The sequence below is a fragment of the Megalops cyprinoides genome, chromosome 2 (genome assembly GCF_013368585.1).
Source record: "Megalops cyprinoides isolate fMegCyp1 chromosome 2, fMegCyp1.pri, whole genome shotgun sequence".
Taxonomy (NCBI): Eukaryota; Metazoa; Chordata; class Actinopteri; order Elopiformes; family Megalopidae; genus Megalops; species Megalops cyprinoides.
In genome coordinates this window covers 28,406,920-28,430,489 of record NC_050584.1, presented here as the reverse complement: position 1 = coordinate 28,430,489, position 23,570 = coordinate 28,406,920, and the positions used below count along the sequence as shown (strand labels likewise).

Here is a 23,570-nt window from a genome sequence, read left to right as displayed (position 1 = left end):
AGGTGGGGGTGGTGAGATGGCCTGCTCTTTTATCTGGAGCTGACATGTGACCTCCTGGAGCATGTCAGATTCTGCGGGCTCCGCCAGCTTTCACAGGCTGCTCCGAGAGCTGAAGGCTTAATTGTGAGAGTCTCGCCACCTCCTGCCAGTAGATTCCAGCGCTTTGACTGCATGCCGGCAAAAAGCCTCTCCCCTCATTACCGGCTGCTGCGCTGAGCAACCTGAGGCTGCAGGAGGTCATCCTGCCACTTCCAATACCTACACTCTTCCACCTCCACCTGTCACCTGTCACTTTTATCTCCTCTGCATTAACTTAGTACCTGGAAAACCTAAACTATTCCACCTCCTCCACATGCCACCTGTCACTTTCATCTCCTATAACTTAACCTCTCACCTCTAATATCTGACCTATTCGATCTCCTCTGTGTTAATCTGTCACCTGTAATATCTAACCTACGCCATCTCCTCCACCTTAATCTGTCACCTGTAATACTCCATATCCTCCACCTTAACCTATCACCTCTAATACGTAGCATACTTCATCTCCTCTACCTTCACCTGTCACTTACATCTCTTCCAAATTAACTTGTCATCCCTAATACCTGCCCTACCCCATCTCCTCCACACTAACCTGTCTCCTCTAATACCTGCCCCACTCCATCTCCTACACCTTAACCTCTCTCGTCTAATACTTCATCTCTTTCGCTTTAATTTACATTAATGTGTCATCTGTAATAGCTAACCCGCTCCCACCTCAATCTGTCGATACTATTATCAAACCTATTCCACCTCCTCTACCTTAACCTGTTGCTGCTAATGTCTAACCCACCCCATCTCCTCCACCTTAACCTGTCATGTCTAATACCACCTGTTTTACTCCATGTATCCCAAACCTTCCTGGGTCTCCATACAGTCAAATCCTAACATTCCTCCAGCCCTATTCATCCCTATCTTCTCAGCAGCCTCTGCTGGCATAAGGGCAGAGATGGACTGCTGACCTGGTAGTGTATGACAGAGTTACACCCAGGTTTCTAACCAAGTACGGTTCTTCAATATCATCACGTCATCATTATGATGTCATAACCTGCCTGAGGCCAACATTTCGATCCCCCATCCACCTCAAATAGAATTGTTCTGATGACCTGTTGAGATGAACTGATACATTATGTGTTTTGCCAATGTTATCTTTTATATTATTTTCCAGAATTCTTTTGGCCGCCTTTTCCCAGGGTTGGGGAATAATTTTCCAGTTTTTTCCTAATTGGACAGGCTATGGCAGTTTTTTGATTTCCTCTGGAAAATGCACTATGCTATATGTTCAGAGCTTAGTGACTATCTTAGTTGTAAAAATGCAATTTAACAAATACATTTGATTGATTGATTTGATTGATACAGCCAGTTCCTGTCACTGGTGTCTAAAAGACTGCTCTGCTTTAATGATGAAGAGGACAGATTTATACTTACATGGGTTATGCATTCAAAAACACAAAGTTGCTCTTTCAATTCATTCATTAACTTCTAAAATGTTATTTATTAGAGTGACATTTAAAATACAGAATACACTATTATTGTTTAATGGTGTGTAAAAACATGAAGAATGTGGTTCAAACAAACAGATTCTTTATTTAAAACAGATATACAGAACACTATAATGCAGTGATGCATAGCCTAATACAAGTGAATGGCTTAAAAAGTCTACATTCTTTCCCACCAGAATGAAATGATTTGGACAGTTGGTGTGAAGCTTCATACATGATTAAATGAAATGTTAAAAAAAGCTTTTTATTTTTATATTATAAAGAATTTTACCCCCCCCCCCCCTCTCCCCCCTCTCCCCCTGCCATATTATAGGTACGGAGCTCTTGTAGGGATATATTTTATCATGCTACTAATTACTGCCCCATACTTTAGCATTACAAACTATTAAGATGAAACGGTTTTGCAGTTGTCATTAGGCTTGGGTTGCAACTAGGTACAGGAGATCGAGGCTTCACGAACCCCAGTGTGGGGTGAAGACATAACGTGTCAGCAGTGACTCACTGATTTGGACAAATCATATCGTTTTCCTGCAGAGAGCAATATCTTTCAAATGGGTTTACATTAGTCAGTGTCCGACTGCACGCGGCAGCCAGACCCATTATGGAGTTCATGGAACCTCTCTTTTCTCTCTCTCTCTCTCTCATATCACTAGGCACGACAGCCTGAGAAGAGCACCTTGTTTGCGGCTGCTGTCCTTTCTGCGTCCCAGGTGGCCAATTTCTGAAGAACATCCCCGGCTCCATTGCTCTACAATGTGCTCCCTGATACGTGGGCGGAGCGGCCGTGGAGCCCCTGAATACAGCCTTGGGCTCCCTTTGACAGAGCGTAGCAGAGAGAGCACTTTAAAGCACAAAGGAACTGGGGGCTGTTCACTTCCGTCCTCTTTTTTTTTTTTTTTTTTAAAGGAGAACGGCTGTGAAAACTGGAGGAAGAGGAAGCAGTAGAGGGTGACATCGCTGCCACAGCGTGGACCCATCATGGCGCGGATGACACCACGAGTTTAAAAACGATCCCAAGCACCACACCCCCAGCACCTCCTATCACAGGTCCGGCTCTTACAGGGAATTTGGAGGGTGTGACGACGTTTGGTGACACCACTGGGGGCTGAATGACAGATTCACCGGATAATCAGATGCATAAAATGAAGAGCACACCTTCAGTACTGTTTATAATTATTTATATTTTTGATGAGTGTTGATTTGGCCACATCAGATGTTTTTGCTTCCCTGTCCGGCACGGGTTAGAAGGGCGGCTCTCTCAAAACGCTCAGGAAGAAACAAAAGCGACACAGGTGCAAAAGGAGCACCCGTCTGGGTGAAAAGCGTGACGACCGCGTGCCGACGTTATCACAGAGGGACTGGGGTGAATTTTCCGCTTGTGTCACGTCACGTTCCTGACTGCTGGAGAGAGCTTCCGTTGTAACCCTTGACCTGGAAGCCAAAAGTGACAGATGTAACAAAAACCGCAAACAAGGTGTGCTCTTCATTGATTTAGCGTTACTGTGAGGGGTGTGGCTGCACTGAACAGCCTGGGAAGCTCCTCAACAGAGCAGATACACAAACGTGTCTAAAAGGCCGCGGCCACTTCCCACAGGATCATGGTTAAATCCCCTCAGACTGCCAGAAGAGTCTTCAGGCGTCCTGTAGGGTGTACCTGAAGGGGGGAGAGGACTGGAGTAACAGCTTTAGTGAGATGTGACTAATACACTTTGCGGTATAAAATGTTTATCTTTTTCTTATTCTTTGGGTAAATAAATAGAAAAAAAGGAGAAAGGCACGTGCAGCAAGGTCCAGCCGGAGTCGTCCTCTTCCTCACTTATTTTTGGCGGCCAGCGGCTTGCGGCTGATCTTCTTGGACTTGTCATTGCTCTTCTGTGGAGGCTCGGGGTTGGCCTGCATGTGCCGGCCGTAGAGACTGCGGAAAAAAAAAAAGACAGACATGCAGTACCCATCAGCCACCTCTACATGTAACCCATGTGTGACCTGTAAAATTACCCACCTGTCATCTTTATACATATATATCTCTCAACAGTAGCCTGTATGTATTACCCATCAGGCACCTCTTCATATCAACGGAAACCTGTACACATCATGCATCAGGCATCTTTTCACAATACCCACCAACCTGTACAAAATGTACATCTGATACCAAATATTACCCATCAGCCACCTGTGTATATTACCCATCAGCCATCTCTACAGTACCTCCCAGCCAATAATTTGCATTACTGCATCCTTACAATGTGTCATTCACAGGGTGTTTCTTAGTCACCCACTTCTTCACACCTTGGGGTGGAGTCGTTTTATTGTGCTAAAGCAAAATCGAAGTGATAAGTTAAAAGCACTAAAATATGCAAGGCAGCACTCAGCCTCACTTTGTAAGTAAGTTAAACAACCCCCTGGGGTAAGGTCTTAATGCTTTAACTACAGTTATGAAGATAGAAGTCCTAAGAGCACAAACGCTAGGAGCTCTTCTTGCTTTAATGGAACATGAATCAGTCGTCTGAAACAATCTGATTCATTTACAGCTGTGTCACAAAGCAGCAGCAGCATCACCAGACATCAGAGGTGTACTTCCGATTCGCTAATGATGAATACAGACACACAGACACACACACGCACGCACACACACACACACACACACACAACTTACACCGTTTTTTAAGGTGACATACCACATTACTAATGATGTCTGAATACTTACAGTATTTCACTTCAACACCACATAATAAAGTTTACTGATCACAACAAAAGGGCAAACATTTTAATACTGCATCTTTGAATTTGAATTTCTTAGAGAGAGAAGGAGAAGAGTTGATAGAGAGACGGAGAGGAAACAGAGAGGGAGAGAGAAAGAGAAGATGGAGAGAGAGAGAGACAGAGAGAGAGATAGACAATAGAGGGACAATATTTCCAGTCTGTTGCACACACTCACCTGGGGGTTCTACAAAGTGACAGAGAGAGAGAGAGAGAGAGAGAGAGAGAGAGAGAAAGAGATGGTGGAGGGTGGAGGGTAGATGAGAGCTGAGACCAAGGGATCAGGAGAGTGAGGGAAAGAGCCAAAGGAATTGGAGAAGAGTTCCGGGGGAGGGAAAGAAAGAAAGAGGGAGAGAGGAGAGGTTGTGAGGTTCATTTCCCTGCTCACGCACTGCTGCTGTACCTTTGGGCCAGGTACTTAACCAAGAACTGCCTCAGTAAATATCCAGCTGCATAAATGGATAACATGTAAAAACTGCGACCTCCACAAGCTGCTCTGGATAAGAGCATCTGCTAGATGACAGTAATGTAATGTAATGTAATGTGATAAAAGCATGCTAATAAGCGATGCTGACTGAGTGCCTGCAGAGCGGTCCCTGTTTAAGACAATCACACCGCTGAACGGGGTCTGTGTGGGTCTTACAGGCCGGCTGCCCATTGTTACGCACTGTGCGTGATTCTAACCACGGCCAAGGGAAATGTCACTGCGGCCGTGCCCGCGTTCCTGGGAGGAGCTCATATTAAACATTCACAATCCCCCCGCTTGGGCAGCGTGCAGAGTTCACTCTCTCTCTCACACACACTCACACTGACTCAAACACACTCACACTCTTCCAGTTTCCCTCTCTTTCTCTAAGCCTGCCAGTCTCAGTCAGACCAAAGTCGGAGGCAATGCCAGACTGCCTTTGCATACATCAAGCAGCCCTCATTAGTAATGTAGTTAATATTTCGCTTCCCGTGCTGCGGATTCCGCGATTCCGCAGCGTAACAGACACCGTGCGAATATCGGCACATTCGGGAGGAGGATCGGTCGCCCCCTCTGAAGGCTCAGCCTTCACATCGCACCTCTTAGCCTTGATTAAAAAGGTGCAGAGACACCAACTTCTGCTGCCTGGACCGAGGCAAGGGGGAATTCTGCTGACACAGAGAGAGAAAGAGAGTGAGAGAGAAGCAGGGCACTGAGATCGGGGTTACAGCACTGGGGTGACACGGGCGCCACCTTCAGACTGGAGAGTGAACAGCCCCCAGGGTAAACTTCCTTCAGCTCACTGGTTTATTTAATTATAACCACACAGGAGAAGCTGGGAGATGGAAAACATGCAACAGTCACTCCCCATTGTCTACAGTCTTTCAAATCAGCGCAGAAAACAGAGACAGAGACAAGACTTATGCGCTGGATTTAAAGGAAGTACTGTACTAAGGTGGAACCTAAAGTTGTTCTGTGAGAAAATAAGATCCCGGGAAAGCGTTTTGTTCTATGTTCCAAAAGGCTGCTGGGCTTTATGGGTAGGAAGCATTCTCAGGGCAGTGAGCTATATGTGTGTTTAGTACAGACCACATAAGCATTTACCCTCTTGCCCCTTTTTAATAAATGCTGGAGTAAGGAAAAGAATGTTGGAGTTGGGAGTTGCATATCAAAGCAACTTTTAGCAGCAGTTAAAAGAATGACGCCTAGTGGCTGCTGGCAGCTGTGTCCTTCACCTGCATGGCAGCAAATGCCAGCTGCAGATGTCAGAGGATAGAGATCCAAACTGTCCTGTAAATGAGCACAACATCCCTCTAGCCAGTCCCTAAACGTTTAACTGGGGTTAGAGGTGAAGGAACCCTCTGCACCCCAGCATTGGGAGGAGGGGGGTATAAGGATAACATATTCCCTCCAGGGACCGCCTCTGGTGAAGTACGAAACCTTCAGAGGCAGCTTTGTCTCGCTTGAGTTTCATCCACAAAAAAAGGGAAATAAATAAACTCAATACAGTTATGCCTTGAATCTCAACCTCCATGCTTTTTTACACTCACATTCAGGCCTACCAGGTCATTAACAGACCAAAACTGGTGTTTTTCTGAATATGTTTTTGCAGCTGTTGGGCCACTTATGCTGTGACGTATTTCCAACGCAGTCTGTCCGTCTGACAGTAAAGGGTTCTGTGAGTAAACGGCACTAAACAGTAACTGTCATCGGAACCCACATCATTCCGGATAGGATCTGCTGCTCTGTGCTGAGACTTTGAACCAGGACCCATCATGATGAACACAGAAACAGAGGGAAGGCTGAGCGCGAAAAACAGGCTCTTCAGTTTAAAAGCATGCGGCTGGAATGTTATTAATTACCATGGCAACGGGTGCCGGGCTTTCCCAGTGCCTGCTGTATCCGGGAGGAAGGAGAGAGAAGAAGGAGAGAGGAGAGGAAAGGAGACAAGATAGGAGAGAGGACAGGAAAGAGAGAGAGGACAGGAAGGAGGGAGGAAAGAGGGAAGGAGAAAGGAGAAGAAACAGAGAGGATAGGAAAGAAGAGAGGAGAAAAAAAAGGAGGGTGGAGAGGCAAAGGGGAGGTAAAGAAGAGAGAAAGTGCTGAGGAAAGGAGCAGAGAAGTTTAGAGGAACGGCATAGCAGCACGGTAGCCTGAGAGGATACTGGAGAGCACAGGATTGCTCATATTTGTCAATAGGTGTTGGAGCGTGGCCATTCACACTGTCATAACAATCCACACTGTTTGCATAACTGCATCTCCGCTTCTCTGATGGATGGTTTAGAGCACAGCGAGCAGAAAGAGAAAATCATTATTCTGTCATGAGGCTGAAATCAATTGGCAGAGAAAAGAAAACCTCATTTGCACAAATTAACGTTGAAGAAACAAGAAGGAAGGTTTCAGAAAAAGGCCTAACAATGCACAGGTGAACGTGGGTGCATACCCAGTGTTACTGTAATATTTTCTCAATCTATTATTATTATTATTGTTGTTGTAATATTCCGCATTTCCATTTCTTTGGATAGCTACATTCTCTCCGTTTCTCCCTCTGTGTGCCTAACGATGTGCATGCATTTACTTATATCTCTGTCCCCCAGCCTTATTCGCCTTGTCCCCTTGTCAACACTGTCTCCATCCCCACTCGCTTTCCTTGTTTCTCTAATCTCCATCTCTCTGTCGCTGTCCCACTCCCTCTCTCTGTCTCCACCCCATCCCCATATCACTGTCTTTCTCCATGACTCTCTCAATCTCTCTCTATCTCCACCTCTCTGTCTTTACCCCATCCCTCTCCATCTCTCTGTTTCTACCAAATGCCCATATCACTCCCTCTCTCTCCATAACTGTCTCACTCTCCCTATCTCTGTCCATCTGTCTCTCCCTCTCAATCTCTGTCTGTCTCTAACCCATCTCTCTCCCTCTGTCTCCCTACTGCTACCTCTTTTTCTCCCCATCCTCCTCTCTCTCTCTCTGTCTCTAACCCATCTCCATCTCACTCCCACTCTCCATAACTCTCTCAGTCTCCCTTTCTCTCTCTTTCTCTCCCTCTCTTTGTCTCTACCCTGTTGCTGTCACTCCTTCTCTCTGTCTGTCTCTCTACCTCTCTCTCCCCATCCCTCCATCTCTCTCCGTTTCTCCCCACCCCCTCAAACTCCCTCCCTCTCAGTCTCCTCATCTCTGCCTCCCTCCGTCCCTCTCCCTCCGTCCCTCTCTCCCTCTCTTTCTGCCTCTGCTGGTAGGGGATGAAGCTGAGTCCTTATGCGTAAGGCCCTTGATCTGCAGGCTGCAGGACCGGGACCAGCCTTGGTCACGGACACAGACACCTTCCTTATGGTAATCCCTGCTCTTCCCATTTCGCTTACTGCTTTGGGATCAGCGTAGGCTCGGACGCACTCACACTCTCATGAGCACTCACACTCCACACCACGCTGTCATCTTGCTTTAGGCCCTGCAGTGAGAAAACATTCATCCATGCAGATGCCTCAGGTAAGAACACTACTGCCAGGGCACTTTGTTGCACTGTCATTAGCTGGCTATTTATGTGGTTAAGAATATGACAACGTGGTGATTTGAATAAGTTAGGTATAACTGGCAGTTATACAAATTTAATACATTAATATTGATTTTTTTAACATTAATACATTAATATTGATTGATTTTAATTTACATTTTGTTTATATTCAATCCCTCTGTAGAACAACTGAAGGTAGAGAAAACAGTAAAGGACCAGGGCGTGAAAATAATCCACAGTGTAAGTATGACACATCGTACACAAACTGAACAGGGTTCTACAATCTGCTAGTATGTCAGTCCATTAATGTGTGTGCAGGTGATCATCAGTCAGCTTGGTATACTCTGCACATGCTCAATGCTCTAAGCAACTGAGATGATCTTGCCATGTAATAGAGGGTTTATTAGTCTGTTGCTGTTCTCTTTAGCTGAAGTGACCTTGCCATGATACTGACCTTATAAACCTGTAGCTAAGCTGCCTTGTAGCTGAAGACATACTGCCCTGTAACAGAGGAGATATCACTCTGCACCTGAGATGATGCTGATATTTGACTGAATTTGTCTTGCCATGTAGAAGAGGTTTTATTGGCCTGTAGCTGAGATTATGTTGCCCTTTAGCTGAACTGATCTTGCCTTGAAAGTGAGCACATAAACATGTAGCTGAGCTAACACTGCCCTGTAGCTGAAGACATACTGCCCTGTAGCAGTGGAGAGGTCACTGTGCAGCTGAGCTGATGTTGCCATGTGGTTGAAGTTTTATTAGTCTGGAGTGGAGCTGATGCTCCCCGGCTGCGGTGAGTATTTCTACCCTGTAGCTGACCTGACAGGAGGTGAAAGGAGTCATTAGAGGGATTCTTGTTGACAGAGGCACGTACATGTAAGTACTGGCATCAGGAGTAAATTGGGCCTGTTTGGCATTGTGTGTGTGTGGGTGTGTGTTTGTGTGTTCAGGAGGAGGGAGGGGTGTGTGATCAGCGGAGCGTTCCCTTTCTGACAGGGTCCTGGAAGGCTGATGTTCTCCATGCGGCGTGGGGGGAATAACAGAACACCAGCAGGAATTAGACAAGGCAAAAGAGTGAGACGTTGCCCGACACGCTGACCCCCGGCGGTCTGGCGAACCCTGCAGTCAAAGATGATGTCTTTTTGGAGCCTTTAGTGCACGGTTTACATTCCTGTTCCACTCGCACTGCAAACCACTGAGACGACTCGGACCCGGAGAGAGCCTTTAAGAGCCTGTGATGGACTTTGCAAACCAAAGTCTTCGATTTACGGTTACAATTTACAGTTTACAATTTACTAGAGCACATTCTAAATTTCCGATAAAGAGACCAGACCTTGAATCCCAAGGAAGCGGAGTCACAGTGAAGCGGGGAGTGAAAGTGCATTGACACAAATTGGAAGCAGTGTTACTAGACATTAGGACAAAAATGAATCATGAGTAAATAGCACAGTCATCCCCAGCATCTGGAAGTAAACAGCAGAAAGGAGGCTAACCCTTAGATGACAGTATTGCTCCTCTCAGTGGCCTGAGTGGTTTAGCCTCATTCGTTGCTGGGGCAAGCTGTCAAAAAATCACAATGGCGCTTGGAAACATGAAGGGGGTCAGTCCTAGGAACCAGCAACATCCGTCGCAGATCCCCTTCACATGACAATTAAAAAACATGCTATGCTCACTGCTTACTTTATAAACCATTTTCCTTTACCACATTGCCTTTTTTCAACCATTTCTCTGCACCTGAAAACCAGAACATGTACACAATAAATGGATGTTGCTAGCTGTTATGACATCATCAACTGCTTTGCTTTCATGGTGACTGGATTCAGGGGTTGCCAAGGACCCTAACATCTTCTGGATTTTCAAAGAACAACTGCTTATTCACCGTTTCCCCTAGCAACTCAAGACTGGCGTACCTGCCTCTGTAGACAGTCTCATTCGGATATTATTTTTCCTTTTCTCCGTTCCCGTCTCTCTTCCCACCGCATGTCCTACTTTACCACATTTGTCTTTTACTTCCCACCTCCCCCTTGTGAATTGAAGTGAAAAAGGTCCCCTCCTCCTCTCCCGGCTTTGTCTCTTTAAGCGGCGTGTCTCTGAGCTGTCACCAGCAGCACTACACTTGAGCGGTTCGGACCCAGGGGATGCTGGGAGGACTCCAACATCCAGATAATGCATGCGGCAGGAATCGATAAAGACTTGCTTGTTACTACACCGTTGCCGCCACTCTGTTTCCTTTTGTATCAACGGGGGGTCGGAGGATCATCTTATTTGAGAGGGAGCCATGACTTGTCCCCAAAAACCCCTCCGCCAACCCGTCCCATCCGAGCCAATTAAAGGAGGCAGACTTTTCAAAGCTGCCAGCTCGAGTGTGATCGGTGACGTGACCGAGGGAGACGTGACAGGCTGGATTTCCAGAGAGCCGCTGACCACACCTGCATTGATGATACACGGCGCCTGCATGGACGCCTGCACGTGCCTGCAAGTCTGCACTGCTGTCTCCACGTGTCTGCGTGCATGCGCTCGTTTCTGGCCTCTGAGGGTGCGTGTCTAAGTATGTCTGGGTGAGTATGGATTAAGGTCCTAAACCCAAAGAGTACAAAACTCAAACATGGCCTTTCTCCGACTGACTCTGGCACGATGCATAACACATTCCTTTTTCCTTTTTGCTGCTTAAATTTGTGTGTAAGGCCATTCTACGGCCGATGAACAAACAGCCTACTGAAGAAATGTAGCATCACTGCAAAGGCTGGGATGTTACAAACTCCAGAGCTGCTGCATATGGACAGCATGTGTGTAGTTTGTCATAGACAGGACATTAGCCATGCAATACCTCAGAAATGAGCTGCACGACCTACGGTGTTTCACACTTAGGATAAAGAACATGTGTACAGTGCTGGCCAAAAGTATTGGCACCCCTGCAATTCTGTCAGATAATGCTCAATTTCTCCCAGAAAATGATTGCAATTACAAATGTTTTGGTAGTAATATCTTCATTTATTTTGCTTGCAATAAAAAAACACAAAAGAGAAAGAAAAAAAAGTCAAATCAAGTATCAATTTACACAAAACTCCAAAAATGGGCCGGACAAAAGTATTGGCACCCTTTGAAAAATCATGTGATGGTTCTCTAATTTGTGTAATTAACAGCACCTGTTACTTACCTGTGACACATAACAGGTGGTGGCAATCACTAAATCACACTTGCAGCCAGTTAAAATGGATTTAAGTTGACTCAACCTCTGTCCTGTGTCCTTGTGTGTACCACATTGAGTATGGAGAAAAGAAAGAAGACCAAAGAACTGTCTGAGGACTTGAGAAGCAAAATTGTGAGGAAGCATGGGCAATCTCAAGGCTACAAGTCCATCTCCAAAGACCTGAATGTTCCTGTGTCTACCGTGCGCAGTGTCATCAATAGGTTTAAAGCCCATGGCACTGTGGCTAACCTCCCTAGATGTGGACGGAAAAGAAAAATTGACGAGAGATTTCAACGAAAGATTGTGCGGATGGTGGATAAAGAACCTCGACTAACATCCAGACAAGTTCAAGCTGTCCTGCAGTCCGAGGGTACAACAGTGTCAACCCGTACTATCCGTCGGTGTCTGAATGAAAAGGGACTCTATGGTAGGATACCCAGGAAGACTCCACTTCTGACCCAGAGACATAAAAAAGCCAGGCTGGAGTTTGCTAAAACTTACCTGAGAAAGCCAAAAACATTTTGGAAGAATGTTCTCTGGTCAGATGAGACAAAAGTAGAGCTTTTTGGGAAAAGGCATCAACATAGAGTTTACAGGAAAAAAAACGAGGCCTTCAAAGAAAAGAACACGGTCCCCACAGTCAAACATGGCGGAGGTTCCCTGATGTTTTGGGGTTGCTTTGCTGCCTCTGGCACTGGACTGCTTGACCGTGTGCATGGCATTATGAAGTCTGAAGACTACCAACAAATTTTGCAGCGTAATGTAGGGCCCAGTGTGAGAAAGCTGGGTCTCCCTCAGAGGTCATGGGTCTTCCAGCAGGACAATGACCCAAAGCACACTTCAAAAAGCACTAGAAAATGGTTTGAGGGAAAGCAGTGGAGACTTCTAAAGTGGCCAGCAATGAGTCCAGACCTGAATCCCATAGAACACTTGTGGAGAGATCTGAAAATGGCAGTTTGGAGAAGGCACCCTTCAAATCTCAGGGAGCTGGAGCAGTTTGCCAAAGAAGAATGGTCTAAAATTCCAGCAGAGCATTGTAAGAAACTCATTGATGGATACCGGAAGCGGTTGTTCGCAGTTATTTTGTCCAAAGGTTGTGCTACCAAGTATTAGGCTGAGGGTGCCAATACTTTTGTCCGGTCCATTTTTGGAGTTTTGTGTAAAATGATAATTGATTTAATTTTTTTTTCATTGTCTTTTGTGTTTTTTCATTGCAAGCAAAATAAATGAAGATATTACTACCAAAACATTTGTAATTGCAATCATTTTCTGGGAGAAATTGAGCATTATCTGACAGAATTGCAGGGGTGCCAATACTTTTGGCCAGCACTGTATCTAAACAGGGGACACTGTGGGAGACTTTCCTTTTGAACAATATCCCCAGCCCAACAACAAAAACAACAGCAACAACATTGCCTTGTTACACACCAACTGCCCCGACTGCAAACCACAGAAAAACACACAAACCCCCCAAAACAACCTTTTTTGGTACTGCGAACGCATGCCCGGTGTAAGGGGCTGTGCCTAGCAAATAAACAGTGCAGTCACGTACCCTCCGATTTCCTTACGCCAGAGGGCTTATTTCCACAAACGTTCAATTTCAGATCATTAACATCGCACCAGATATGATCACCACTTTGACATTTAGAGTTAAGAGGAGAGCAGAAGAGACCTTAATTGGTCTCAGATAGGTGGGTATTGGTGATATGATGGGAGATTTGACTGGTGGTTTTGTACAAGCGGGGGCTTATGCCAAGCTGTGGCATGCTGTGTGATTATCACCTTGATGCCTGTAGTTTATCTTTACATTGCAATGATACCTTTCTACCTGTACATTACCTTTATCCTTGTAACTGACCTTTGTACCTGTATATTACCTTTACAACTGCTTCCTACTTTTATACCTGCAAGTTAACTTTTCACCTGTATATTACCTTTACCACTTTATGTTACCTTTCTATGTGTATATTACATTTATCACTTTGTGTTAACTTTCTAACTGTATATTACCTTTACCACTGTCTGTTACCTTTCTTCAGTGCATTATTTTTCCTCTCCTCTTACATGTTTAGTGTTTGTGGGGCAATGTATTCGGACAGTCCATTCGAGAAACAAATAAAAAATAAGAATAATAAAACACTGATTGAGTATTATAAATAACAAGTGTCTTCATACAGTTCTCATATTGCTGTGACAAAGAATTAGCTTCATAGAAAATTTGCACAACTTTTCACATCTCTTAATTAGTGTAAATCACTCTGGATAAGAGCTTCTGGCAAATGACAATAACATAATGTAATAAAGTCGACTTCACTTTGCACCGGGACCTTTGGAAATTCTAAATCCCAAATTCCGCATTAATTAAATGAAGTTTGGAGGCTTCACTGGAGCGCAGTGCAAACTGCTGAACCCGGTGCTGAAGAGTCTGCCCTGAAACGGCGCTTCTGTTGTGTCCCCAGAAGCAGGCAGTGCTTCAGCTGGAGAGCGCCTATCCTCAAAATAGAGCACAACAGTGAAGGCTGATCCATTTGTACTTCGGTACTTGGAAAAAAAGAGCTCACTATTTACAATCAAAAGAACAGTCCTCCAACCAAGGTTTCCTTAAAAAAGCAGTACTTAGAAAACCTTAAAAGATTTCCACTACTGCCTGCTGCTGAGGTTGATGTGCGTGTATCCACTGACCTTCTGCAATGTTCTTCACAGCTGGTTCCTCACATGGCATGCTACCACATGGAGGCCGACACTGAACACAACCAGCATAGGAAACGAAGCAATAAAGCAATAGAAAAGATGATGAGGGAAATTACTGAGGAAAGTTACAGGACAAAGGTTATGTAAAGGTAGCTACAGGACAGAGATTATGTTAAGACAGCTACTACAGGGAAGTTACAGGGTAGAGTGTATATAAAGGTAACTACTGGAAGGAAGGGCAGAGATTATGAATGAGGAAGTTACAATGAGGAAGTTACTGGACAAAGGTTAAGTAAAGGTAGCTACTGGAAGGAAGATACAGGACAGAGTGTAAGCAAAAACATATTTAAAGAATCAGGGCTGAAAAGAAAGGGTACAGAGGATGAGAGAAGGGGCAACAGAGCAGAAAGGAAATGGGGAAAAAGTGGAGGCAGAGAGTGGTGTGGAGTGGAGGAGAGAAAAGCACCGGAGATCCGATGGATGAAGAAGAGGAGGACAGAGGGGGACGAGAGGCCATCACTGTAACCAAACTCACCCAGCACAATACCTCCTGAGGGTCTCATTTCATTCCAAACCTTGAAAATGAGCACAAAGCTTCAGAGTTCACAAAAGTACCCTTGAACTGCACACTCACTCACTCACACACACACACACACACACACACACACACACACACACACACACACAAACCTTTGTGTCACTCCTGTCCTTCGGGTGCCTCAGAGCATCAGTTACTTAGAGACCAACTGCCAATCCCCTGATCGTCATCGACACCACTCCCTTCACATGCCTCACATACACAGAATTACCCACAATCCCCTGGGAGGAGATCAAAACAAACACCAAAAAAAAAACCCTGACTGTATGCATCTCAGAGAGAATAAAACAAAATCCATAGTGACACAGGGCACAGGAAATCCATAAAGGAGGTCAATGGAACTAAATGACAATAATTAAGACACATGACAAATGGCCCATGCACAGAGCCTATGAAGGATAGCGCCCCCCCCACCCTTCGTGGTTACATTCCCCCCTAAGGATGATGGAGTAGCACGTTTGTCCACGCCGCAGCGGCTCAGACGAAGACCCGGGATTTGAGGGCGTTAAGTATTCCGCCGCAGTGGCTGCGCATTAAAGAGCTAATCACACATGCATTACCAGCCGAGGAGAACCCAAATCGCCCAATCTGCACATCAGCACAGAGAATCTGTAAACTTTTTTTGGTATTGTTTTCTCCAATCTGCGGAGGCACTGACACACAACGTGAAAACGCCTCACAAAACATAATATTAAAATTAGAAATAAAAAAATGGATGATTGGTTTTTTTTCCTGACAGAGCAAGAGGAAAGTGATGGCATCCTGTTTATTCAGCCTTGCTCCTTCCTCCTCTTCCTCGGACAGCGTTGCCGGGTGTGGGGGCCTCACCCTCTTCCTCTTAATTAAGGGCGGACGAGCTGACAGCCTGAGACACCTACCTTTTCCACCCCCCCTTCTTCTTTCAGCGGCTTCAAAAACGACACCTTTAATAAGGTGTCTGATTGATGACCTTTCCCTGACCCCTGCGGTGCGCCGGCTGTCCCTGAAGCTGGGTCTAATGAGGACTGATAGAGCTCGGCTGACCCCCTTGCCGTGATGCTGGACAGCCGCAGAAAGCCAATCTAGATTGTAAATAGACCCTCTCTGACGGAGAGCTCCGGAACAATCCAGTGGGTACTGTGTTTGTCTGGCGCGTGGGGGCGGAGTCGGCCTCCGGACCAGTGGCGGGGGGTGTGTGGGTTGCGGGTTCAAGCGATCGCTTTTGAGAGCGGACAGAATGATCCAGAAATCTGTCTGAATTTCTCTGCGGCTCTGATTACCGCCCGGCTACGACGTCCTTCTAAACACAATGGAATAGGAAACTTGACTATCCATTAAATTTGGCAGACACACCAGGCACAACACTGCATCTAATAAAGGGAAAAGAACAAAAGCACATATGGAAAACACAAGTCGATCCTTCACACAGTGCTGTAACAACTCCTGAACTGCATCTGAATGAGTGCATTAATTCATAACCTACAGCAATATAAGGAATGCCCACCAAAAGGAAAGACTTTAGCATGATTAAGTGCAGCTTCGGGTTTTAAATGTAATAACGTCTTCCATTAAATATGGTGATTTTTTAACCCAACAGTTTATTGACTTATAATGCAACGAGAGATGCCCGTGCATCGGCTCTCGGAAAGCACAGACGGACAGTGTTCCTGGAACTGCGTGTGGTTCTCCTGGGTGCCTGGTTTCAGGATCACTGGGACCTGAAACCGCTGGACAATGCATTGTAACCAAGCGTAATTACCCAGGAGCTCAGGCCTCCGTACGGTGAGGTGAGCTAACATTAGAGGCATGCAGGAGCCTGCTAGAGTCAAGAGAGCACTAATTCTGGTTAAGTTGATGGAAATGAGCATGCAGCGATATGTGCTTACATGGCTGCAGGGTGGGGGTGTTTGTGCAGAGTTATCAACACATGGAAATCTCCTTTCACACCCCATCTCCCACCACCGTGAAGCTGGCTTTCATTAAACTTTAATTCTGATTAACACTCCCGCACTAAAATGCTGCCAGCAGACGTTGAGCCCACAGGCTTTCCCCCTCCTCCCCCCGTCTTTTAAAGCACAGTTTGGGGAGTGCCTGCAACTGTTCACTGGAGCACTGCCCTGCACAGACTCAAACTCCATACTCCTCGTTCCAAACTCCTTACTCTAAACTCCACAATCTATACTCCAACCTGCACACTCCAAATTCCAAACTACATACTCCATAGACCATTGACCACAGTCCATAATCCATAGGGCATAGTCCATAGCTCATAACACATTGACAATAAACCATGGACCATAAACCACACACCATGAGCCATAGTTCATAGCCCATAGACCACAGACCACAGACCATTAACCTTAAAAGCATAAACCATAAACCATAGGCCACACTCCATTCTCCATACCCCATTCTCCATACTCCATAACAGAACATAACAAAACAGAATACATGCCCTCTTGGATCACTCTGTTACACACTCTGTTATGACAGTAAAATTCCAGCAAAAACCTGTAACAGTCAGTGCTGGTCAAACGGACAGCTTATTGGCTGAAGTAAAAAAAAAAAAAAAAAAGCTGAGGGTATCCCTGTAAATGTCTGCAAACATGAAAAGAGCCAACATGAATGTAGCACTGCAAGAGCCAGGACTGTACCACCACAGGTACCAGGTCCAGGTGTTAAACATACAAGTTATGATGACAGACACATGACACCCAACCTGATTAGTCCCAGCTAATTGAGACTCATGGGGAATTTGACTGAGTTTTTTTACATTTTGCAAAAGGAATTCACAAAGTGGACCATCAAGAATTCACAAAGTGGACCATTTCAGGTTCTGTCAGCAGAACAAGATGGTGGGATTCAGTTAAAGGTCATTTTCACTGTTGCTAAGAGGCACTGTTATTAATCCATCTATGTGTGGAATAGTTTAGCGGGATTCACGGTGGAGGTAGAGAGTAGTCAGACACAATGCGAGACGCAGTACAGAATGACCAGCCTACAAAGGAAGAATGGCACAGGCCCATCACTAAGTTTTACAATTCTTCTGCTCTCCACTAACAGCTGCTGTTGGAAAGCGCATAACTTAGCTACTCTGGAAAGTGCTGAGGGAGTCAACACCATCCCAGCTCTGCAGTGAGAGGCTAATCACTTCCTAATTATCATTCCCAATTCCACAAAGCTGAGGAGGGCGGGGTGCAGCGGGGGGAGCTGTTTATACCTCACATTTGTTATTTAAACCCTTGGGGGGTAGTTTTGCTCTCACCTTCTGTATCTGTTTGTGGGGACAGAGCTGAGGTAGGTGGGCGGGAGTTGGGGGCACCCAAAGCTTGCCGTGGAGCTCTGGGTTCTGGGACATTGAGGGATTCATTTCAGACTGCCGTGATGTGGAGGTGGGGGTGTGGGGTAGTCCTATCTGGGGGGGGGGTCGTCAATCTCTGGACCCTATTTTCAGTGCCGTAGAGTATAGTGGTCGGGGGGGGGGGGGGGGGGGGGGACTTACATTTGTAGTAGTGAGCTCAGGTAGGTAGGTGCAGGTTTGTTGGTCATTCCGAACGCAAGCATCAAGGCTCGTTTTCACACAAAAGAGCACAGCCCAGGAAACCTGCCCAAAAGAGCACCCACCTGCGTGAGGATGGGAAATTAGATAGCAGGCAGCCCCACGACAGAGCACCAGGCTCAGAAGGACACCACCAACGGTGGTCCTAAAGCCACGATGACCCTCCCTCTGCCGAACGGCCCGTCGGCACGGTTAAAGAGCCAGGGAGCGTTATGCTCGACCCAAGGAGTCCAGGAGCGTAATTGCGGCTCGATTCTAGTCAGCCTCAGACAGCTCAGACGAGAGAGCTCAGCCCTTTCTGACGGCCGCTACCAACAAGCACCAGGGAGAGAGGCCATGAATAAAAGATGCGAGCGGGAGGGAAAAAAAAGACAAAAAAAAAAACAGCGAGCGGGAACAGGGTTTACGGTATGTTAATGCGTCAGGAGCGTGCAGTGGCCTCTCGCTGTCAGTTCCGGCCGCGGATCCCTCCGTCAGGTTAACGAGCCTCTGCATGAAATATGTATGGCAGGTACGCCGTCGCGCTCCGATCGGCAGGCCGCTAGTTACTACGGAAACCGTTCCGAGGTAAATTAGCAAAGACGCTGTGTTTTAAAGGCCTGAGTGTGGCCGGTGAACATGTTTAAAGCTACCTCTCCACAGAAGACTAATTCCCCCACCTGACCCCCCACCCCCACTCTGCCCACCGATTCCCCCAAAATGCCCTAATTCCTGACAGGAGTCAGCAGAGAGGAGGTTGTAATGCTCTCAACTGAGAAGTCCAATGAGCAATTTGAGCACTGCGCTATGCTTTTTCCAACCGACACTTATGTTTCCACACTGATCCCAAAGGGGAGTAAAGCAGCTCTCTACCTGTTACAGAGTCCTGTTTGGAAAATAACCAGCTGTGGCACCGTCACCACGCCAGTAGGTGGCGATGCTGAGCAGGGTCACCAGGAGAATGCTGCTCTACTGTTGAGACCAGGGCCAGAACACAACAGTGCTCTGACAAATGGTGTGATGGAAAGAGCACTAAGCTGACCCGGAGAGCTGCGGATTTGAAACCTAGGAGCTATCAATTAGTCAATCAATTGAGCTATCAATCAAAATGTGTCTGCTTTTTTTTTTTTTTTACAAAAATTATTTTCCTCAAAGTTCTGGAAAAAGCTTGTTTTCCACAGGGATTTTATCATTACAAAAAAAAAAAAATAATAATAAAAACAGTAGGCACTTGAGTGAAAACCGGAAGATTATTTCTGTGAGAGAAAATTCTGTGTAACACTGGAAATGGACAGAAACGGTGGAACAGAGATGTGGTCTGGCAAATAAAACATCCACCTGTTCATGGCTACAGTCCAGAGACTGTTAGGCAGCTGGGGGGATGGCTGTTGGAGGGTTCGAGAGCACATCGTTCTACAAAAAGGATCCAACCCAAAGCTGTTCCAGGAAGAACTCAGTAACATAAGTGTAGCATAACCACAAAGAGTCAGTGAAAGGGCTGCTAGCGCTGTAGGCCGTCCTGGATAAAGAGAAACCCAATACCATGTAGCAAAACACATACACCTCACTGCCAGTCACTGTGAGCATGACAGTGTAATACAAGCTAATGTTGCTGTTAAGGAGCATTACATTACATCCAGAGCAACTTAGATAGGTTTCAAGTTTTACATGTTATCCATTTATACAGCTGGATATTTACTGAGGCAGCTGTGGGTTAAGTACCTTGCCTAAGGGCACAGCAACAGTGTCCCAGCAGGGGATCAAACCAGCAAACTTTCGGTTACAAGCCCTGCTGCTTTCTACTGTGCTAAACTGCCAGATCATATTTCGAGGCCACACAGTCACCTTGATTTAAGGCGCTGCTGCTTTCATAGATCACTGACAGGCTCTACTTTCACTTCATGGTGCTAGTATACGACGCTTAGCGGCAGTTGTCAGGCCTCTGTGTGTATACCTGTACAGGTATTCATCTGAGCGCTGGGTTTCAGCGAGATGCCGATTTGCTGTGTTCATGGCTTCTCTGTACCTGTTACTGCTGTTGTTCCTGTTGCACCTGTCAGGGTAACAGAGACATTACGACAGGACTGAATGAAAACGCATCCCTCTCCGAGGCCAAACGTCACAGGCTGTTACTGTCAGCCTGACAGACTCTCTCTCTCTCTGTCTCCCCCCCCCCCTCATGCCTTTCACCCCAGCAGGCTTCTGTTCTGTGGGTTTAAAGAAATACTCTAGCATTCCTTCATGTATAATGGCATCCCCTATGCCTGCCCTAGCTGTTGCCTTGTGTTTTTTCAGCTCAGCTGCTGCATTGCTTATTGGTTTTTACCTGATCAGGGGTGACCCCATCAGTAGCCCCGCCCACAGGCCAGCTCTGAAAGCACCTGGTCTATGTGAGGAAGCTCCTGCTCACAGTTAACAGGGGCTGTCATGGAGTGAGAGCTGAGAAAAAACACAGGTTTCCATGACTTCCATCCTCCACACCCCCTCCTCAAAATCTGTGCCTCAGTGGCAAGCAGGAGAGATGATCAGGACAGGCTCTCCAATGGTGCAGAGGAACCGCACGGACATCATTACGACACAAAACGCATTCACTCACGCACACTTATTCACTCACTCGTGCTCACAGAACAACATTCACTCACACACACACACACACACACACACACACAGTTTCACACATTCACTTACTCACACTTGCACACACAGGTTAACAAACAGCGCTTACACTCACTCAACAAGCATACCACTCATATACCACTAACACACACACACACACACACCACTGACTCTGCTACATGTGAACTCCTTTCATACTGACCCCTATCTTCTGTCTCACTGCAGGCCACTAACCACCCACTGTATAAATGTGAAAGGGGCAGAGGTGTTGTTTTTATTCTACTGGAGAGCCTTTGCCAGCTCACTGCTTCTCATTACTACAACATCAACCGGCTTAGCAGGAAACCGTATTCAGGGTAACTTCCCATTTTTTCCTCACAGTACCTGTCCTTACAAACAGGCCTTAACTGGCTCCATCTCAGGACAGTGTTAACCTGAGGTGAACCAGTGCAGCACCAAGTCTAGGATTAAACCCACAGAACTACAGGCTGGAGTTTTTCCATGCGAGAACATGTGTCTCAATCCACAAACACTGTTCTCTGACAACTGTGGCATCTTCACCAGCGCACCTCTGAAAAACCAAAAAAAACTGATGAAAGGAGCAATATTCTAGAACCGAGAGATGCGCCAATCAACCAGCCCGTGCAATGATCCGCTGAGACGATGAGTGGCGTATTGAAACAGCATCCGACGATGAATAATTAGAGGAAAACAAAGGGAGGAGAGGCGATATCAGAGCCGTATCTGAAACGCGCGGACGGAGAAGGCCTGCCTTTGTGATTTATCACGCAATCCCTTCCTGATGGCCATCTGCTATTAAAATGATCGCTGATGCAGACAGCATTGACTAAACTTTGCAGGGGCTCTCATTTGTCAAAGAGCAGAGCTGTGTCAGCAAACAACTGACAAGCAGGGGGAAAAAAGTGCTACCTTTCACTTCCTGAACGGAGACCTCCGAAAATACTGTAACAGAGTGGCATGAGAGAGGATAACAGCACTGTCAAAACAATTATCTGAGTGTGTATGTCTGTGTGTGTGTGTGTGTGTGTTTGTTGTGTGTCTGTGTGTGTGTCTCTTTATGTGTGTATCTGAGCATGCCTGAGTGTAAGTGCATGTGATCATACGTGAGTAAAGGTATCTGAGCTTGTTTGTATGGCTTTTTATGTGTGTGTGGCTGAGCTTGCAGGAGTGTGACTGGAGGAGTGTGTTGGTGTATGAGCTTACGTGAATGTGTGTGTGCTAGTGTGTGTCTGAGCTTGCATGAATCTGTGCACGTGTGTGTGTGACTCTTTATGAGTAGTGTGTATGAACTTGCCGGAGTGTGTGCATGTATGTGTGAGAGTGTGTGTGAGTGTGTATGTGTGTGTGTGTGTGTATGTGTGTGTGTGTGGTGTGTGAGTGAGCTTGTGAGAGTGTGAGTCAGTGTGTGTGTGTGTGTGTGTGTGTGTGTGTGTTTGTGTATGTGTGAAGTGGGCTGCTGGTACTTGATCATTCTAAGCACACGTTCGCACATCTTGCCGAAGCTATCACCAGATTCCACGCGGGCTGAAGAGGCATAAATTCAGCCGAAATGTGAAACTCTCTCTCCCCCCGTCTCGCAGAGTGCCTGAGCCCTTGAGAGAGATCAGTTACGGTAAGCGCTTCGCAGGCCGCTAAAGAAAAGGGATCGGCGTGCGGCTGCAACAATAAAACAAGGATTTTCTCAGCCCTGCTTCCTGAGTCATAGACAAGTGAAAGAGGGGGCCATGCCGTGCCATTAGTTCAGATGGAGAGGGAATTCTGGGAAATGTGTCGCCGTCCCCACGACCACTCAGGGATGCGGCAGGCGATATCCCTCACAGAGCCTGCTCCCAAACAGCGGGGCCCAAACACATTAGCTTAACGAGTGCTCTGGTCAGCAGCTGCCTTCTGTACGAGAAGGTATCCGAGACGTTGGTTTATGGCGATTTTGCGGATCTGGGAGGGGATGGCTGTTATCATAAACTATTCTGAACAAAGGACTGAAAAAACTGACACAACAATGTCTACGCTCTCCCCACACTATGCCACTGTCATTTAGCAGACGCTTTTATCTAGAGCGACATACATAGGTTTATTTTATCCATTTATACAATTCTTTGTTTACTGAGACAACTGTTTGTTAAGAACTTTGTTCAAGGGTACAAAGGCAGTAGCCTAGCAGGGCATCAAACAAGCAACCTTTCAGTTATAAGCCCTGCTCTTCACCACTATGCCACACTGTGCCACACACCCTCTTTCCCTCTGTCTGTTCCTCTCTCCATCCATCCCTCTCTGTCACATCTCACTTGCTGTCTCTTTTGTGCCCGTCTCCCCTGACCACTGCCAAACTCGCCCCCCCCCCAAATTCACATTCAATTCCCCTAACTCACGCCCATCTCCCCTGGTTCATGCACCTGACTCCTGCAAGAGGCCGGGTAACTAAGGACTGCAGCATGTGTGGATTGTATTCTGACAGACTTTAATAACCGCAAATAGAGTATTTTGGCCTGTAACATCCCTGTAGTCTAGAAAAAGGCATTACAGTCATTAATGGCAGTTGCTCTGTGCTCTGTTAGAAATGTCTGTCTTCTATTACAAATGCAATGGGCTCAGTCACTAAGCTTTTTGAATGGACAGCCCATTACTGATGCAACAGGAACACTGCAGTGTGCAATGCTGTTCTGTAGCT

General features: G+C 46.3%; 1 protein-coding gene across 1 annotated transcript in view; it reads right to left on the bottom strand.

Annotated features, from left to right (window-relative positions):
* Window positions 1-1,837: 1,837 nt before the first annotated feature.
* The window catches only part of rsu1 (Ras suppressor protein 1), a 46,190-nt gene continuing 24,457 nt past the window's right edge, over window positions 1,838-23,570 (bottom strand). The window contains exon 9 of the mRNA XM_036522844.1: window positions 1,838-3,453. Within this exon, the coding sequence (XP_036378737.1) occupies window positions 3,351-3,453 (103 nt within the window). The 3' untranslated portion in view covers window positions 1,838-3,350. The remainder of the gene's footprint in view (window positions 3,454-23,570) is intronic.